General features: G+C 41.9%; 1 protein-coding gene across 1 annotated transcript; it reads left to right on the plus strand.

Annotated features, from left to right (window-relative positions):
- The first annotated feature begins 12,116 nt into the window (after positions 1-12,116).
- Positions 12,117-17,368, plus strand: LOC133020997 (GTP-binding protein 2-like). The gene is made up of 8 exons (XM_061087767.1): positions 12,117-12,174; positions 13,936-13,979; positions 15,567-15,742; positions 15,879-16,014; positions 16,142-16,200; positions 16,286-16,457; positions 16,889-17,053; positions 17,195-17,368. Exons 1-8 carry the CDS (start codon positions 12,117-12,119, stop codon positions 17,366-17,368), a joined length of 984 nt encoding a protein of 327 aa, XP_060943750.1.
- Positions 17,369-17,790: the final 422 nt, after the last annotated feature.

The following is a 17,790-nucleotide window of genomic DNA, read 5'->3' on the forward strand; positions in this document are numbered from 1 at the left end:
TAGAGAGATGGAATCTATGCACATCCAAAATGTTGGCTACAAATGGAAAAGTACATTCCATGGGGTACAACAGACAATTTCGTGTGTGCAGGGCAAATGGCAAAATAACCAAATACCATGTTAGACAATTCTAATCTATTTTGGTATATTGTCCATGTATTTTTGCATGTGCAGGGTATGGTGATATTGAGTCCTGAGAGTACTCAAAACATCTGCTGGATGTTTCAGGCTGAGATTGTGCTGCGCTCCCATGCCAAGACCTTCCACAAGGGCTTCCAGGTGACTGTAAATTCGCAACGTGAGACAGACCGCTACTGTTGAAGCTGTGTATGGCAAGGTTAGTTCATCCACTGAGCTGCAACTGGTCCTGAAAATTGTCCTCTACACCCAAAGCCTGGGTTTGTTATATAACAAGTGTTCTACTTTAACTAGATCATGTTCTTAAATTAATTATATTCTTATGATACATCTCTGTAACAGGGGGAGCTGAGAACAGGAGAAAAAACAGTGGTTTGCTTAAAATTCACCAAGCACCTAGAATATGTGAAGGTGGGAGCCAAGGTGCTCTTCATAGAGGGCGAGAACGGTATCAGCAACGTCACAAAGGAGCAGCCCATCAGCCAGTACCAGCCATCCCAAAAGTACATTCCATGGGTTACAACAGACAATTTCGTGTGTGCAGGGCAAATAATCACCAAGCTAGCTAACTAATGGCAGCAATGGTGTTAGCTACTATTGACATACACACACTTTAACGTGTGGTCAGATACACATCATGTCCTTTTAGCATTACCTACACTCTGTAGCACAGTCAACACTTTGTAAACGCACACACGTTCACACACCGTAGCCACCTCACACACACACACACACACACACAGTACGTCATGTGGTTCTTCTTCTCATCTTCAGATATTTCATGCTCCTTATCAAACAGGGAGTCTGCCACACAGCAGATTAGACTTAGAGGGTTTCATACCTTTTTTCTCACAATATTTCATGAATTACTTCATTGTAATAATTCTGAGACATCCTCTCTCCTGTGCATGGTAATTTAGTGCGTTGAAAGTTTCTTTTAGGGGGGGTTATGGAATGAAGAGAAAGAACCAGACACGTTAAAGCAACCTGTTAATATATCTGTCCGGGCAAATTCGGCCAGTTTGAATTTTTAGCTTTAGCTAAGAGCTAGCTTAGAGTTAGCAAAGATACCCCTAAGCTAAAGCGGTTCCCGTGGATATTTTCAAATGTCACTAACGAAAGGGTATTAACTTCCTGCCCTAACTTGAAATGGATATTTCTGGAAACGAGAACCCGACACACAAGCGGTTGTGTTGTTGTTTGAGAGTCAACCAGTGATAAACTGTTAACAACTGCTCGTAAGGAGACATGCTGAGTTTTAAAACGTTTCCTCTCACCAGGGACGCTGACCGGGCGAGAGCAGCCGACATGGTAAGAGCTCCATGGTAAGGGGAACGCCGACGTCCAGGTGACAACAGCCGTCCGATGCGGATATTAAGGTACGGAAAGGATACATGGATGTTGTTTATACACATTATTTATTTGCTCCTAAGGATATCTTCATAACCATACCATGTATATACCTATTCATAGGAATTGACTCGGGTAATAAGGCGCATGATGGAGGAGAGGGTCAGTGGCGCAGGGAAATCTGATAAATTGTTTATCTTTTTTTCATGCATGATCATGAGTTATAACATAACTTGAATATTTTTTTCCTATACAGGACAGGGTGGAAAACAGCTGGAAACGGTGTGCATTTGACCCTGGAGGTGCCCATTTTTTTCGTCATCAGTAACTTGGACCTGTGCTCGCAGAAGATCATGGAGCACACAGTGCGGCAGGTGGTGCGTGTCTTGAAGCTTCCGGAGTGCAGCAACGTACCCATGGTTGTAGGCAGTACTGATGATGCCTCAAAGCAGCACAACAGTTCATCCAGATCCCCAGGTATGACCTTAACAATAGAGTATGAACAGTGGCGGCTGGTGACATTTTTTTTGGGGGGGGCGCACTTGGGCGGCGCGGTTTAAATAGCCCACCGCAATGAGAAAAAAAAAAGGTTTTGATTAGAATATTAAAAAAAACATAGCTTTATTTCAATAACATACAGTGCTCAACACTATCCAACAACAATAACCTGTTACTAAAAAGGTGCCCACACCCTCACACGAAAGAGGTTTAGAGCAGAAGAGACATAAAGGCTCCAGTATGCTTCTGCGTTCTCCGTTTCTCGGAGAGGGCTCCACGGGGGCCGAAGAGTCTTTTTGATTTTTACCTCTCCGTCCACTGTACGTTTGAAAACAATTCACCGCCAAACCCATAGGTGGCGCAACGGAAGACGAGCTCAGAGAAGCCTACCCCATTTGGGAAGAAGAAGTCCACGTGTCTCTGTTTACATCTGTTAGCTTGTCTCCCACACACTGAACCATGGCAACTAACAGAACTAAATAAAGTGACACCCAGCGGGTCAAAATGCTGATGATATCGTTTTTTAGCGCAGCGGTTCCCCGGTCTTGTTTCCGAACTGTGTTGCTGATTCCACAGCTTGAATCTGCTTGAGGCTACATGTAGCTAGAAGCTACACGGACCTAGCTAGCTCCCCCCCAGCTTCCACACACAGTCAGCAGGGACTCCCGACACTAACTACTACCCAGTGTTTGCTTCTAACCTGACGGTATTATAGAAACAGTGTCATGATAGAAGTGGAATTAAAGTCGTGACGGCGGGGTTATGCACTGTTACCACCGCAGTTAGCATGGTTGCTAGCCCGCTAGCCTAGCCTGCTAGCGCCGTTTTGAAAGCTCTTTATAACCTTATGTGACCGTGCACACATGCCGTCAGTGCTCGAACGAGCCAACGTCAGCCGGACAACTCCGCTGGCTTAACACACACGTCACATTAATCGTAGAATCGTAGTTATGTATGTGTTTATTGTGAATCAGGAAGTTACAGGTCCAGAAATGACGTCGAACAGAAATGACGTCGTACGGAAATGACGTCATACGGAAATGATGTCGTTCGCGGACCAATCACAGCCAAGAGCTGTCGGTCGGGTCTCCGACACAACACTGAGAAGTTAGAAAAATCAGAGGTGTACGAAAAGCTGTCCGAAGCGCTCGGAGAGGGCGTTTCACGACAGATAGGGCGGTCTTATCTATCCGTTTTACAAAATACGCTCAAGCATAAATTGGCCTTAACATTTTACATTTGTTGTTTGTCAAGAGTCTCTCTATCACCTTCTGGTTAAAGTCAATCATGTCTGTGACAAGCCTTTTTTCCATTGAGAGCATGGCTAAGGCATTCAGTCTGTCCTGAGTCATTGTGTTCCTGAGAAAGGTTTTAACCCTTTTCAGTGTTGAAAAACACCTCTCAGCCTCAGCAGTGGCCATGGGAGTTGTGATGATGATTTTAAGCAGTGTTTCTGTCTCTGAAAATACCTCAGAAAGGTTATTTTCTTTGAACAACTGGTAAAGATCCACAGCACCATGACAGGTTTGGAATTCGTCTGAGCCATAGATGAAGGTAAGCTCTGTCTTCAGCTTACTTCCATCGAGCACCGGATAGGCCTTCAATTTGGTGGCCAGAGCAACTTCAGGGAATGCATTGAGGTAGTGGTCAAACTGGGGGCCGTCCAGTAAGGTGGCACTGATGAGGTGGTCCTTGAAGGCAAAGCGTTCCTTGGTGTGTCCAAGTATGGTGTCGCATACCTACAGATAAATATAGAGAGAGACAGACAGATAAGTTGTGGGGCATATAGATGCTAATAACCTTTGACTTCAACCATCTTGTCCTGGCTGCAGACAAAAGCCAACAATCAGAGTCTAACAGCTCTGGCTCTAGACACACAAAAGCCAGGAACTAGCCTGGTGCTATGAAACACACACACAAACTAACTTGTAGGGGTTGAATTGGTATTTTAGATAAAGTATAGTCTGATATGATATCCACACAAATCTCATAATTTCCAACATGTGTTCTGCTGTGGGAAAGACAAAACATTGAACTTTAACACAGGCATCTGCTGATTTTGACACTCACCTCTAAGGCAATCCTTTTAAGCTCATCTTGATCGATAGCCCGGCGCTTCCTCGGCTGATCAGAGCCACTTCTGTGCTCCACCACCATTGCATGGATTGAATCTCTGTAAATAAAAATAATAATAATTTAAAAATCACATTTGTCTTATTACTATGGTTAATGTAAAATAAGAATGTTATGACTAAGCTTACAGAATAATAACAATAATGAAATTACCTGATTTTTTGTATGTCCTCTTGGAACTGCTGGATGCAGCGATTTATATGGACTGAATCTATGTTTCTCTTCTGGAGCTTGGCATAGAGAATGTCCACGTGTGGCATTATCTGATGAAACAGTTCAAGGAAGAAGTTGAAATCAGGATCCTCCAGTAGCCTGATGTGGCCTCCTGCTTCCTGGCTGGTCTTGTCATCAAAGCCATCTGATGCTCGAATTCTTTCAAAGCAGTCAATGAGGTCATCTCTGTGCTCAAACACAGTATTGACGGCACGGCTGCGAAAGTTCCACCTCACATTGCTGGCGGTTGGCAGTCTACGGGCCACTGTTTCATCAAGGACAACGGTCCGCTTCGGAGATCTGAAAAGAACGCAGCTAATCCACCCATGTCAGAAAAAAAGTTATTGACTTTAACAATGTGAGAGGTTAGCACCATTTAAGTAGCGAAGCACAAGCATAAGCTGGGTTTGTGTGCTAATATCCGTGCTCTCATCTGCTTGGATCGATAGAAAATCGCTGCTTTGAATCTCGCTTACGATCTTTTCCCTAACAACAACCAGCATACAGTCAAGAAGTTCATTCTGGACCGTTTTGGATGTTCCCTTGAACACAGTCGCGCTGTCGAGATGGTCTTTCAGTGCACCGTCGAGTGAGGCAACCACTTCCACCAAGCCACGAAATATCCCTGGGTTATCAGAGCTCTCGCTCTCATCATGACCACGCAGTGCCAACTCAAATGCACCACAGAACTTAATACAGTCTATAATTCTTGAGAAAATGTGCCTGTTCTTCCTTACTTCCTCATTGTGTTTACGGATGCCAATTCGGTACCCTTCGTCGAGCTGTTCCGCTATACTCAGTCTCCCAAAGAGACTTAGCTTCATGCTGTTAGTAAGATGGCTGCGAGACGATTCGTGTTTCTTGCATTTCTGGGTGAAGTGCTTTAGATCCCTCATCCCCGTTGTAGTCCAGAGTATTTCAGTCCCAGTACATTGGAACAACAAGCATTCGCCATACTCTCAGATTAAAAGTATCTGCTAACTATGCAGCTCCTGTAGATCAGTGATAAGGTCTCTGATTGGACAGTCCTGTCAGCATGATGTATAAGAAACCCTTTCATTGGCTGTGGGCGCAAGTGAAGTGCGCCCATGGCTCGAACTGTCATCCGCCAATGAGAAGCTGTCCTTGCTCAAATGTTCCTGCCCCTTTTTTTGGCTTCCATAGACTTCCACTTGGCCGGCACCCACAGGGAGGAGTGGCTTCTCTCTCAGTGATAACGAATGGCAAATATATTATATTTGGTCACATTTAACTTAAATGTGACCAAATATAATATATTAAGTGGTTTTTGACAGGGGCTTACGGTCTCCGGCACACATTTAACGCTTTAAAACAGTACATTTCTTATTAAATTATTTGATATATGTTTTTTGACATGTCATTTTTTTTTTTTTCATCTCAAAATTGTAGGGTGGGTGGCACCCCAGCGCCATGTATTGACACACCACCACTGAGTATGAACCTGATTGGAATTTGATGTTCTTAACTAAGTTCTGTTTTATCTAGAGAAAGGAGGAACTAGCCAGTGGTATCTGTGTGGGCTGATTACATGTGTGTGTTCTCCTTGGCAGCCTCGCACCCATCTTCACCTTGTCCAGTATTGACAATACAACACTGTTCACACACATACACACACTTTAACGTGTAGTCAGATACACATAGCGTAAACACACAAACATAACACATAGTTCTTCTCCTGCTTCTCAACCTCAGAATGTTTCATACTCCTTAAAAAGGGAGTCTGGCATTGCGGACAGATAACAGGTTTTCAAACCTCTGGCTTCATGAATCACTTCATTATATTAGTTCTGAGACTCCCTCACACACACACAGCGGACAGATTAGACTAGAGGTTTTCATGCCTTTCTCACAGTTTTCTATGACCTCACTTCACTTCACACACACATAAAATAAGCGCACACGCGAGGCAATATGCTCATGAACTTTAGTAACCGCAACACGGCTTGCACGTCATCAAGCAACGCCAGGAGGAGGACCAAACGACGCCAGGAGGACGACCCGACGAGATCCGACCAATCCCAATCCAAGAAGAACCTCTGTCATGCCCAGTATCAATATATAAGCTTTCTGCGTACTCTGCCTCACTGCCATTTTTCCTGTACAGGATCAGTGGACCATGCATGCTCATTTGCTAGACACCGCAGTTTCCTGACCTGTGACCTCTGAATAAACTTGCTTAATTTTAACTTGAGAACGACGCCTCCTGCCTTTGATTTCCATCCGCAACAAAATGGTAGCAGAGGATGGTTTAAGACGATTGGAAGAGCGGAGTGGAAACAACAGGTCGGGGAGGAGGCCGTCTCTCGGACGGGAAAGAACCGTCCTGAAGTGACTTGTATCGCCTTGGGAAACTGATCAAACAGCGCTGTACTATTAAAAGGTGAGCAGAGCCTATTTAATTGAAATCTGCATATTGTCGTGATAGAAAACCCAAATTTTTGATCAGTAGTACTGAGGTGTATACAAGTACATATGATAAATTTAACAAAGTAATTCAAATGGTCTGAAAATGCTGTGTATAATGCAATGGTGACGGTTGTATTTTAGTTCAAATTTTACACAAACACTGTAAATAACTGTGCCTGATCTTCAGGTCTGTGTTTGAGTACTAGTTTCAATTTTCACACCAATAAGGTCTCTCACTCTAAAATAAAATTTTACACAAACACTGTAAATATCTGTGCCTGATCTTCAGGTCTGTGTTTGAGTAGTAGTTCAAATTTTACACAAACACTGTAAATAACTGTGCCTGATCTTCAGGTCTGTGTTTGAGTACTAGTTTCAATTTTCACACCAATAAGGTCTCTCACTCTAAAATAAAATTTTACACAAACACTGTAAATATCTGTGCCTGATCTTCAGGTCTGTGTTTGAGTAGTAGTTCAAATTTTACACAAACACTGTAAATATCTGTGCCTGATCTTCAGGTCTGTGTTTGAGTACTAGTTTCAATTTTCACACCAATAAGGTCTCTCACTCTAAAATAAAATTTTAAACAAACACTGTAAATATCTGTGCCTGATCTTCAGGTCTGTGTTTGAGTAGTAGTTCAAATTTTACACAAACACTGTAAATATCTGTGCCTGATCTTCAGGTCTGTGTTTGAGTACTAGTTTCAATTTTCACACCAATAAGGTCTCTCACTCTAAAATAAAATTTTACACAAACACTGTAAATATCTGTGCCTGATCTTCAGGTCTGTGTTTGAGTAGTAGTTCAAATTTTACACAAACACTGTAAATATCTGTGCCTGATCTTCAGGTCTGTGTTTGAGTACTAGTTTCAATTTTCACACCAATAAGGTCTCTCACTCTAAAATAAAATTTTACACAAACACTGTAAATATCTGTGCCTGATCTTCAGGTCTGTGTTTGAGTAGTAGTTCAAATTTTACACAAACACTGTAAATAACTGTGCCTGATCTTCAGGTCTGTGTTTGAGTACTAGTTTCAATTTTCACACCAATAAGGTCTCTCACTCTAAAATAAAATTTTACACACACACTGTAAATAACTATGCCTGATCTGCAGGTTTGTTGTGTGAGCAGTAGCTAACTCAAATTCGGTATCCCACTTAAAAAGACAATATATATGACAATCAGTGTTGGAGCCCTGACACCACCCAGGGATGGAGGTCACGTGCCTACTGTGGATGTTTTGAGATTGAAATGTCAAGTTATATGAAGATTTTAACTGCTCTTACTGCAGCTCTCTCCAATCAGGTCACCAGGGCCCTGGCGACTGATCCGGAGGAAGCTGCAGAACCGAAGGTAAAAGTTGGTGACTGGGTAAGAGTCAAGGTTCACGATAAAGAGAAAGTGGCCAGAACCCAGGTGGACTGGACCGTACGAAGTGAAGGAGGTTACTTCACACTCGGCCCAGGTCAAAGGTAAATCAGGCGCACCTTGGCACCACCTGACACATTGTACCCCAGCACCTTCACCTTCCCACCCATTGGCTGAAATAAGAACTGATTTGAATAATGCAACAGGAGCTTTACAAACCAGACACACCATTGTTTCAATTGCGCACAAATAACGGAAGGCTGTTACAAATAAGCATTTGAAAGAGGAAATTACTTTTATAAAAATTATTATACTACTTTAGATAATATAATATAGAGAGGATGTGAAGTAACTAGTATGAATGGAAGTGTGTGGCTGTTGGACTGAGTGACTGGTAGAAAACGTTGGGTCGCGGGCCGTTGTATCTCAAAAGAGGGAGTGCGGTCTCTGCCCGAAATTTAAAAAAAAGGTGGCAGAGAGCGCTTGGGCTGTGAATGTTCGTGTGCTTGTGTGCAGGGAGATAACTTCCAGTGTGTGTGGGAGTAGGAGTGTTTGTGTGTGTGGAAACGAGAGAAATGTCTCAAGGTCAGCTGGCTGACTGAAGACACAGAAAAAACTGACGGAGCGACAAACTGACTGGAAAACGACTTTTTCCTAAACTAGTGGGTGTTATATGCGATTGCCATCTGATAAATGTTGTATGTAAGGTTGGGAGGGGTAAATGTGTTTAGGACTTGCCAAAGAAAGATTAAGACTTGCACAGCAGAGGATGAAAAGGGGGAGGGCCAGAAGCCTTACAGCTTACAACTGGCGTTGACATCATAAGAAGGCTTGGTGTTTGTTTATTTGTTTGTTTGTTTGTTTTTAATATTGCTTCATTCAGAAGTAAAGAATTCCAGAAGGAATTGTTAAAATTACACTTTTTGGCACAAATTTATTCTTTCAGATATTTCCAAAATATATCTTATCTATTAGAGGAAAGGAGAAATCATTTAAATATCTAATTTAGTTTCTACCTGACACAGGTAGTTGGTTGTTGAAATGCTGTTTCATTGACTTTTATTTTCTTAGAGCTGAATAATGTGCTTTCTATATGAGCTGTCTCAATCATATTAGGATGAGAAATTCTAACTTAACTTTAAACTAAATTCTGTGCTGCCTAGAATTAGATATTTCTTTGTTTTCACCTGTAGTTGCTTTAATTCCATATTCAAATCATCCATTAAGAATTCAATAGTCAAGACATGTCAAATCTATTTACAGTTGGAATTTAAACTAGAAATTTGATTCAACCCCATGTAACTCTGGAGAGTCCTAAAATAAATATGTTTCACCATTGGGAAGACGAATAAATTAAAATCCAGTTAAAGGTCAAATACACTTTAACTCATAGCCGGTTTCATCTTAAATGAAAAGCACAAGCCATAATACAAGCCCCTCTGTTTACACAGTTTATAGAATGTCATATCTTTAATTAGATTTCAATTTATTTTGGACCCTTTAAATTTCAAACTCTGGAAAGAAGGTTTTTATTTTGTTGTTTTGTTTCACCAGTTATCTGTCAGCTAAGGCTCTTAATTTGATAGGTGATGTTAAGCTCCAATTATTGTTTTTATTTCATCATGAAGGAAATTGTGACAGAATAACTTTTAAATTGTTTTGAATTGTTTCAGCTGTCAACTCTGAGACGTTTGATTGTATCTAATCTCTCACACATTTGTATTTTGTATGTGATTCCTGTTTTATCACAGGACAGTTTGACGTCAAAGCTTCTGAATTATCGTGTTATGGAGCAGTCAATGAATTTTGGAAAATGGTTTGAACTCAAATACTCAAACACTGTCATATCTGCTGCTCATTGAAATTCAACTTGTTTAACCTTTTATTTTTAATGTCCACTGATTTGGCCGACCACACCTCAAAAGTTTTATGAAATTGTTGAATACCAAAAGAGGGTATGTATGTTTTGATTCGATTATTTTGTTTGTTTCTTTTAATTATAAATTTATATAATCTACTTTAATCTCAATTACGCATCGCAGTAAATTAATCATTTTTCTGTTTGTCTTCCTTTCAAACTCTGGGAACTGGGCTTCATGAATTCCACAACTCACTCCCATCCGGTGTTAACTCCACCTCCTCCACCACGACCGACAATACGCCCTGCGCCTGGCTTGGTACACTGCAAGCTCGAACACATGGCCTGTTGGCAAGTATTAATTCCACGAAAGGATCTTTACAAGGCTAAGATCCAGATCATTGACTCTTAAAGACTGAAAAAACGAATGGCCCTGGCCCCTTCTACTGGCAGGAAGGGTTATGTGTGTGTACTGATAGGAAGTGATTGAAAGACACTTTTTCCAAACTGACCCTGGTGGCTGGGTTACCAGTGCCCTCTCCACCTCTACGCACCATGACATGACATGGTTGTAGACTCTGCTCTGATGGAGGAAAACGTGCCTCATCCCCAGCTGTTCTGTGGATGCTGAACTGGGGATGGGTGCTGTGGATGCGATGGGTGCTGTGGATGCTGAGTATGCTGAAAGGGAAAATGATGCTGTACAGCTGAAGCTGAGGAAGATGGAGATGACGACGCGACGATGATGATGAGGAGGGGGACGGGTTTGCACTGGATGGGATAAAGGTTGAGGGGTACATGAACTCGCCAGTAAGTGGTCACACCCTAAAGGGGGATTAAGAGAGAGTCTGGAGTGATTTCAAACTTTTAACTATAGTCTGTGTCTGACAGAACTCTAAACAAATAAAGATAGAAGTAGTTTTAGTTAGATATTAGGCCTTCATACAAATGATTTTAATAAATGTTGCTGCTTAGTGTTAATAATTAACTTTTCTGATATTAAAGGCTTATTCCCTTAGATTCATTAAACTCACACAGAGATCCAGGAACTGCCTCTCCTGGGGCAAAGTCAGTATGACATTGTTTGGGTTCAGTTTGTTCCGAATGTTTACAGTCAGGTTTGTTTTGAGATTTTTTGTTTGCTGGCTGTGATTCAGAGAATCACAGCTATGTTTTGACGTTTTTGTTTTTGTGTTTTACTGAGTATTAAGTTGGGTTTGTTTTTCTGCCTTGCCCTTTTCTGCCCTTTGCCTTCCCAGTGTTGTCCGCACCTATCAGGTGCGGAAAGGGGGATTTATTGACAATACAACACTGTTCACACACATACACACACTTTAACGTGTAGTCAGATACACATAGCGTAAACACACAAACATAACACATAGTTCTTCTCCTGCTTCTCAACCTCAGAATGTTTCATACTCCTTAAAAAGGGAGTCTGGCATAGCGGACAGATAACAGGTTTTCAAACCTCTGGCTTCATGAATCACTTCATTATATTAGTTCTGAGACTCCCTCACACACACACAGCGGACAGATTAGACTAGAGGTTTTCATGCCTTTCTCACAGTTTTCTATGACCTCACTTCACACACACATAAAATAAGCGCACACGCGAGGCAATATGCTCATGAACTTTAGTAACCGCAACACGGCTTGCACGTCATCACGCAACGCCAGGAGGAGGACCAAACGACGCCAGGAGGACGACCCGACGAGATCCGACCAATCCCAATCCAAGAAGAACCTCTGTCATGCCCAGTATCAATATATAAGCTTTCTGCGTACTCTGCCTCACTGCCATTTTTCCTGTACAGGATCAGTGGACCATGCATGCTCATTTGCTAGACACCGCAGTTTCCTGACCTGTGACCTCTGAATAAACTTGCTTAATTTTAACTTGAGAACGACGCCTCCTGCCTTTGATTTCCATCCGCAACACCAGTGTGTCTGGAAAAGGTATAGACTTGTTGAAGATCTTTCTCAACATGTTGCCCCCCCTCAGCAACAGCAAGGAGCAGGAGGAGCTAATGCAACGGCTAATTGAGTTTCATTGCAAGGGATCAGCTGACATGTACACTCTTCCCCATGCTGTTTAAATGTATAAAGACTTTGGACCATATGATTGATGGCAGTGTTCATGCTATTACAGGTGGAGGAGATCTACACAATGCCAGAGGTAGCCGTGAGGGAGATCTTCTTATAGTCGGGCCAACAGACTCCGGCCAGTTCCAGGAGTTGAGCATTGGGAGCATACATAGGTACCGCTCGGGATGCAGGGTTCTTTTTTTATCTCAGAAGCAGATTCCCCCGCTCTGAGTAAGTTGTGTCGCTCTGTCTGTTAGTGTTTTAGTTAGTTTCTAATGGTTATTTTAGTGTATGAAACTTGTTTAGTAATATGCAACTTTTCTTTTGTAGATAACTGTGACTGTGTCCCGTTATATGTGACAGAAAATAAAGTTAAACTGTTTCACTAAGCCTGAGTCAAGTGAAGTGAATGAAGGAAGCAGCAGTGCAAACAGAGACCGTCACACAGGCAACTCCACTCTTTCCGTCCTCTCATGTGCATTTTTTTTAACTTCCTCGAACTGTGTTTGTGGGCATGTTCGTGTGTGTAGTCCTACTCTGCGCTGCTGAAGCGCCGCGCAGCGCCAATAATATCACATACTTTTGCTGTTATCAGCCTGCAGTAAAAACCGCATTTAATCATTTTTTTCAAGCATATACTTACTTGTTGCTCCAACATTAACTGCAACAGCGTCCCAACGTTTGTATGTTTGCCTCATATGTGCTGAGGATCATACAGCTCACTTTACTTCTCCACTTCAATTATTAATTTAATGTCATCCATCTTCAAGAACTTCTCCGCAGTTTGCTCCGTTCAATGTCGGGTGTGGAGGGTAAATTACGTATTCTTCACTCAAGCCGATGTGGAGAATACGTATTCGTAATGGTGTCTCAAATACACCTTTTTTTTTTACCATAACTAATCTGGATGTTTCACTGAAGAAAGAAGCAGTGTTATTGTTTCCAAGGACATTGAGAATATTTTCAGCTGTTTTTTGTTTTTTTTAATTTTTTTTTACACAATTTATCATAAATGATATTTAACGACCTGGCTGCCACTTTATAGGTAGGTGTTATAGGCCTGAGTCTCTTTGAAAACACAGCATTGTGTAAAATACAGGCTGTCTGAAGTGGTTACTCGTTAATTCATTAGATTTAGTCTTTAGAAGAAAAACAAACTTTTAATCGCGATTAATCTAGATTAATGAATTTCAAAATGTGAGATTAATTAGTTAATTTTTTTTAATCTATTGACAGCCCTAATTAAAAGTGACAATTACATTTATGATTATGTTAATTACTTTTGGTCCCTTAAAAAGGTGGGTGCCACATATAAAATGTGTTGTAATTCCTACACCGTTCACCTGATTTGGATGTAAATACCCTAAAATTGAATCTGAAAGTCTGCATTTAACGCATGTCTCGATTGTTTTATTTCAAATCCATTGTGGCGGTGTACAGAGCCAAAATGATGAAGATTGTGTCAATGTCCAAATATTTATGGACCTAACTGTAATTACTATATATGGTTGAATATTTCTGCCCTGAAATCCTATCTATTTTCCCTGCTGCCATAACAATCAGACGTCATGGTAAATTCCACCTGATCTCATCAGTTAGCTCAAATAGATTCTTGACCCTCTGGCTGTCTTTAAGTGCTGGTCAAAGGATAAGAAATGTTAGCTTCGGTCACAGCAGTCCTCAACTGTAACCATTTCATCATCCCATCCATCTCTGTCTAAGAGCATCATATTGAATGCATTAATTAAACATTGCACGTTAAAGCATTTGTGGGCATGTAAATCAGTGCAAGAAAAACTAGCTGATGTGGCATGACCTTTTTCCTTTATCTTCTCCTTTGCGCTCTTTCCAGCTGGAACGATAAGGAAGCATTTCAAGATCGCTCTGGCCCTGAAGGTGCCCTACTTTGTCATCATCACTAAGTTGGATCTGTACCCCCAGATGATTTTGGAGCGCACAGTGCGGCAGGTGAAGCATATCTTGACGCTTATGTATTGCAGCAAGGAGCCCGTGGTTGTTGGCAGTGCTGTTGAGGCTGTCACAGCAGCACAAAAATTCGTCCAGATCCCAAAGTATGACCTAAATAACAGAGTATAAACCTGATTTGAATTTGATGTTTTTTATTAAGTCCTGTTTTATCAAGAGAAAGGAGGAACTAGCCAGTGACGTCTGTGTGGGCTGATTAAATGTGTGTGTTCTCCCTGGCAGCATCGCACCCATCTTCATCTTGTCTAGTAAGACTGGAAAAGGTCTAGACTCGCTAAAGGCCTTTCTTAAAATGTTGTCCCCCCTCAGCTACAGCCAGGAGCAGGAGGGGCTAATTCAACAGTTTACTGAGTTTGCGGTAAGTCTGGGATGAAGCTTGTGTGTGGGCAAGGGATCAGCTGACACATACACACACTTCCCCATGCTGTTTAAATGTATAAAGACTTTGGACCATATGCTTGACAGCAGTGTTCATGCTATTAGAGGTGGAGGAGATCTACACAGTGCCTTTATTTGTTTTGTTGTCTTAATATCTCCGTCACGTCACACATTCAGTGTTTTGTATATTGACTCACATGTCAGAGGTAACTCTCAATCCACAAAATTGAGTTAAAAAAACTGTTTATTTTCCTTGAAGGGCTCCCTCCTCCTTATCTGTGTCCTAGCTTATGCAATACATCGGAGAGTAATCTAGCTAACTACCAGCTAACTAATTGCAGCAATGGAGTTAGCTACATGTGAGTTAGCTTAATTTAGTGCATTGAAAGCTTCTTTGTGGGGGGGGGGGGGGTTATTGAATGAAGAGAAGGAACCGGACAAAGTAAAGCAGCCTGTTAATAAATCTATCCGGGCAAATATAACCATAGTTTGAATTTTTAGCTTTAGCTAAGGGCTAGCTTAGAGTTAGCAAAGATAGCCCTTAGCGAAAGCGGTTCCCGTGGATATTTTCAACTGTCACTAACGAAAGGGGATTAACTTCCTGCCCTAACTTGAAATGGATATTTCTGGAAACGAGAACCCGACACACAAGCGGTTGTGTTGTTGTTTGAGAGTCAACCAGTGATAAACTGTTAACAACTGCTCGTAAGGAGACATGCTGAGTTTTAAAACGTTTCCTCTCACCAGGGACGCTGACCGGGCGAGAGCAGCCGACATGGTAAGAGCTCCATGGTAAGGGGACCGCCGACGTCCAGGTGACAACAGCCGTCCGATGCGGATATTAAGGTACGGACAGGATACATGGATGTTGTTTATACACATTATTTATTTGCTCCTCAGGATATCTTCATAACCATACCATGTATATACCTATTCATAGGAATTGACTCGGGTAATAAGGCACATGATGGAGGAGAGGGTCAGTGGCGCAGGGAAATCTGATAAATTGTTTATCTTTTTTTCATGCATGATCATGAGTTATAACATAACTTGAATATTTTTTTCCTATACAGGACCGGGTGGAAAACAGCTGGGAAAGGTGTGCATTTGACCCTGGAGGTGCCCATTTTCTTCGTCATCAGTAACTTGGACCTGTGCTCGCAGAAGATCATGGATCGCACAGTGCGGCAGGTGGTGCGTGTCTTGAAGCTTCCGGAGTGCAGCAACGTACCCATGGTTGTAGGCAGTACTGATGATGCGGTCAAAGCAGCACAACAGTTTGTCCAGATCCCCAGGTATGACCTAAACAATAGAGTATGAACCTGATTGGAATTTGATGTTCTTAAACATGTTTAGTTTTATCTAGAGAAAGGAGGAACTAGCCAGTGACGTCTGTGTGGGCTGATTACATGTGTGTGTTCTCCCTGGCAGCATCGCACCAATCTTCATCTTGTCTAGTAAGACTGGAAAAGGTCTAGACTCGCTGAAGGCCTTTCTTAAAATGTTGTCCCCCCTCAGCGACAGCCATGAGCAGGAGGGGCTAATTCAACAGTTTACTGAGTTTGCGGTAAGTCTGGGATGAAGCTTGTGTGTGAGCAAGGGATCAGCTGACACATACACACACTTCCCCATGCTGTTTAAATGTATAAAAACTTTGGACCATATGCTTGACGGCAGTGGTCATGCTATTACAGGTGGATGAGATCTACAGAGTGCGAGATGTAGGGACTGTGGTGGAAGGTACTCTGTACAGGTCAGTATGTCGAAATCTTCCTGATCTTTCATTCAGCTTGCTTTTGCTGTTAAGCCTGGCCTCACTATTCTCCTTGACTGTGCAGTGGTATTTGCCGTGAGGGAGATCATCTAATAGTCGGGCCCGGAGACTCCGGCCAGTTCCAGGACTTGACGATTAAGAGCATACAGAGGAACCACTCAGGATGCCTGAATATCTGGCCCGGCCAGGCTGCCACACTTGCCCTCGCAGACTTCGACCGGTCATTTCTACGCAAGGTTGGACACAAAGTGGCAGATAGAGAAATCTGCATATGTATTTTCTAATAATATTTAGGTCAATGGTGAGTTTTTATACACTAGTGACCATGAGGGCGAGAACTCCACATCAAATTGACCTTATCGGGCCAGCGACTTTTACTTTTCTGAATTTACTAGCTCTCCTGTTTCTACATCTTCCATAATCGGATATAGTATCTGCAAAGGATCTGGTTCCTCTCCTTCAAACTGCTTTGCACAGTGTTACCACTCTGCTGTTTGATTTGCTAAGGGAAAACAGGAAGCTGTCATGAAACTTTGTGTATAATCTTTTTTTATGGTTCCACCAGCATTTAGGGAAAAAAATTTAATGTACACAAGGGTAAACAAAGAACATGTTACACAATTCTTATCTATTTTAGTATATTGTCCATGTGTTTTTGCATGTGCAGGGTATGGTGATTTGTAGTCCTGAGATGAATACAACCATCTGCTGGAGGTTTGAGGCGGAGATTGTGCTGCTCTTCCATGCCAAGACCTTCCACAAGGGCTTCCAGGTGACTGTGCACATTGGCAACGTGAGACAGACCGCCACTGTGGAAGCTGTGTATGGAAAGGTTAGTTCATCCACTGAGCGTAACTGGTCCTGAAAATTGTCTTCTACACCCAAAGCCTGGGTTTGTTATATCCCAAGTGTTCTACTTAAACTAGATGTTCTTAAATGGAGTATATTCTTATGATACATCTCTTTGTTACAGGAGGAGCTGAGAACAGGAGAAAAAGCAGTGGTTTGCTTCAAATTCACCAAGCATCCAGAAAATGTAAAGGTGGGAGCCAAGGTACTCTTCATAGAGGGCGAGCCCAAAGGTATCGGCAACGTCACAAAGTTGCAGCCCATCAGCCAGTACCAGCCATCCCATAGTGACGATTAGGAGGTCTGAACCTACTCATTGTCTTTACATTGTTCTTAATCAAACCAACACAGTTTCACTCTTTTACAATCATTTAAAACCTGTTTTCCCTTTTGAATTCAAGTGTAGTATTTTGATCGTTATTTGGGTGAAATGCAATATTTATGTTCAGTTCCAATTTGTGTGTCATGATGTACATGAATAAACCTTTTGTCTTTATTTGTTTTGTTGTCTTAATGTCTCACACACATTCAATGTTTTGTATATTGACTCACATGTCAGAGGTAACTCTCAATCCACAAAATTGAGTTAAAAAAACTGTTTCTTTTCCTTGAAGGGCTCCCTCCTCCTTATCTGTGTCCTAGCTTATGCAAGACAATGCAAGGCCTGTAAAAGTGCTTGAAAAAAAATAAAATCCCAAAAGTTTTGGAGAAGTCATGGAA

This window comes from Limanda limanda, chromosome 15, assembly GCF_963576545.1.
Source record: "Limanda limanda chromosome 15, fLimLim1.1, whole genome shotgun sequence".
Lineage (NCBI taxonomy): Eukaryota > Metazoa > Chordata > Actinopteri > Pleuronectiformes > Pleuronectidae > Limanda > Limanda limanda.

Coding starts and splice junctions, on each gene's coding strand:
- LOC133020997 (XM_061087767.1), top strand. CDS start 12,117: ATGATTGATGGCAGTGTTCATGCTATTACAGGTGGAGGAGATCTACAC. Junction 13,980..15,566: donor AGATCGCTCTGGCCCTGAAG/GTGCCCTACTTT, acceptor TTGACCCTGGAG/GTGCCCATTTTCTTCGTCAT. Junction 16,201..16,285: donor GTGGAAGGTACTCTGTACAG/GTCAGTATGTCG, acceptor TTGACTGTGCAG/TGGTATTTGCCGTGAGGGAG.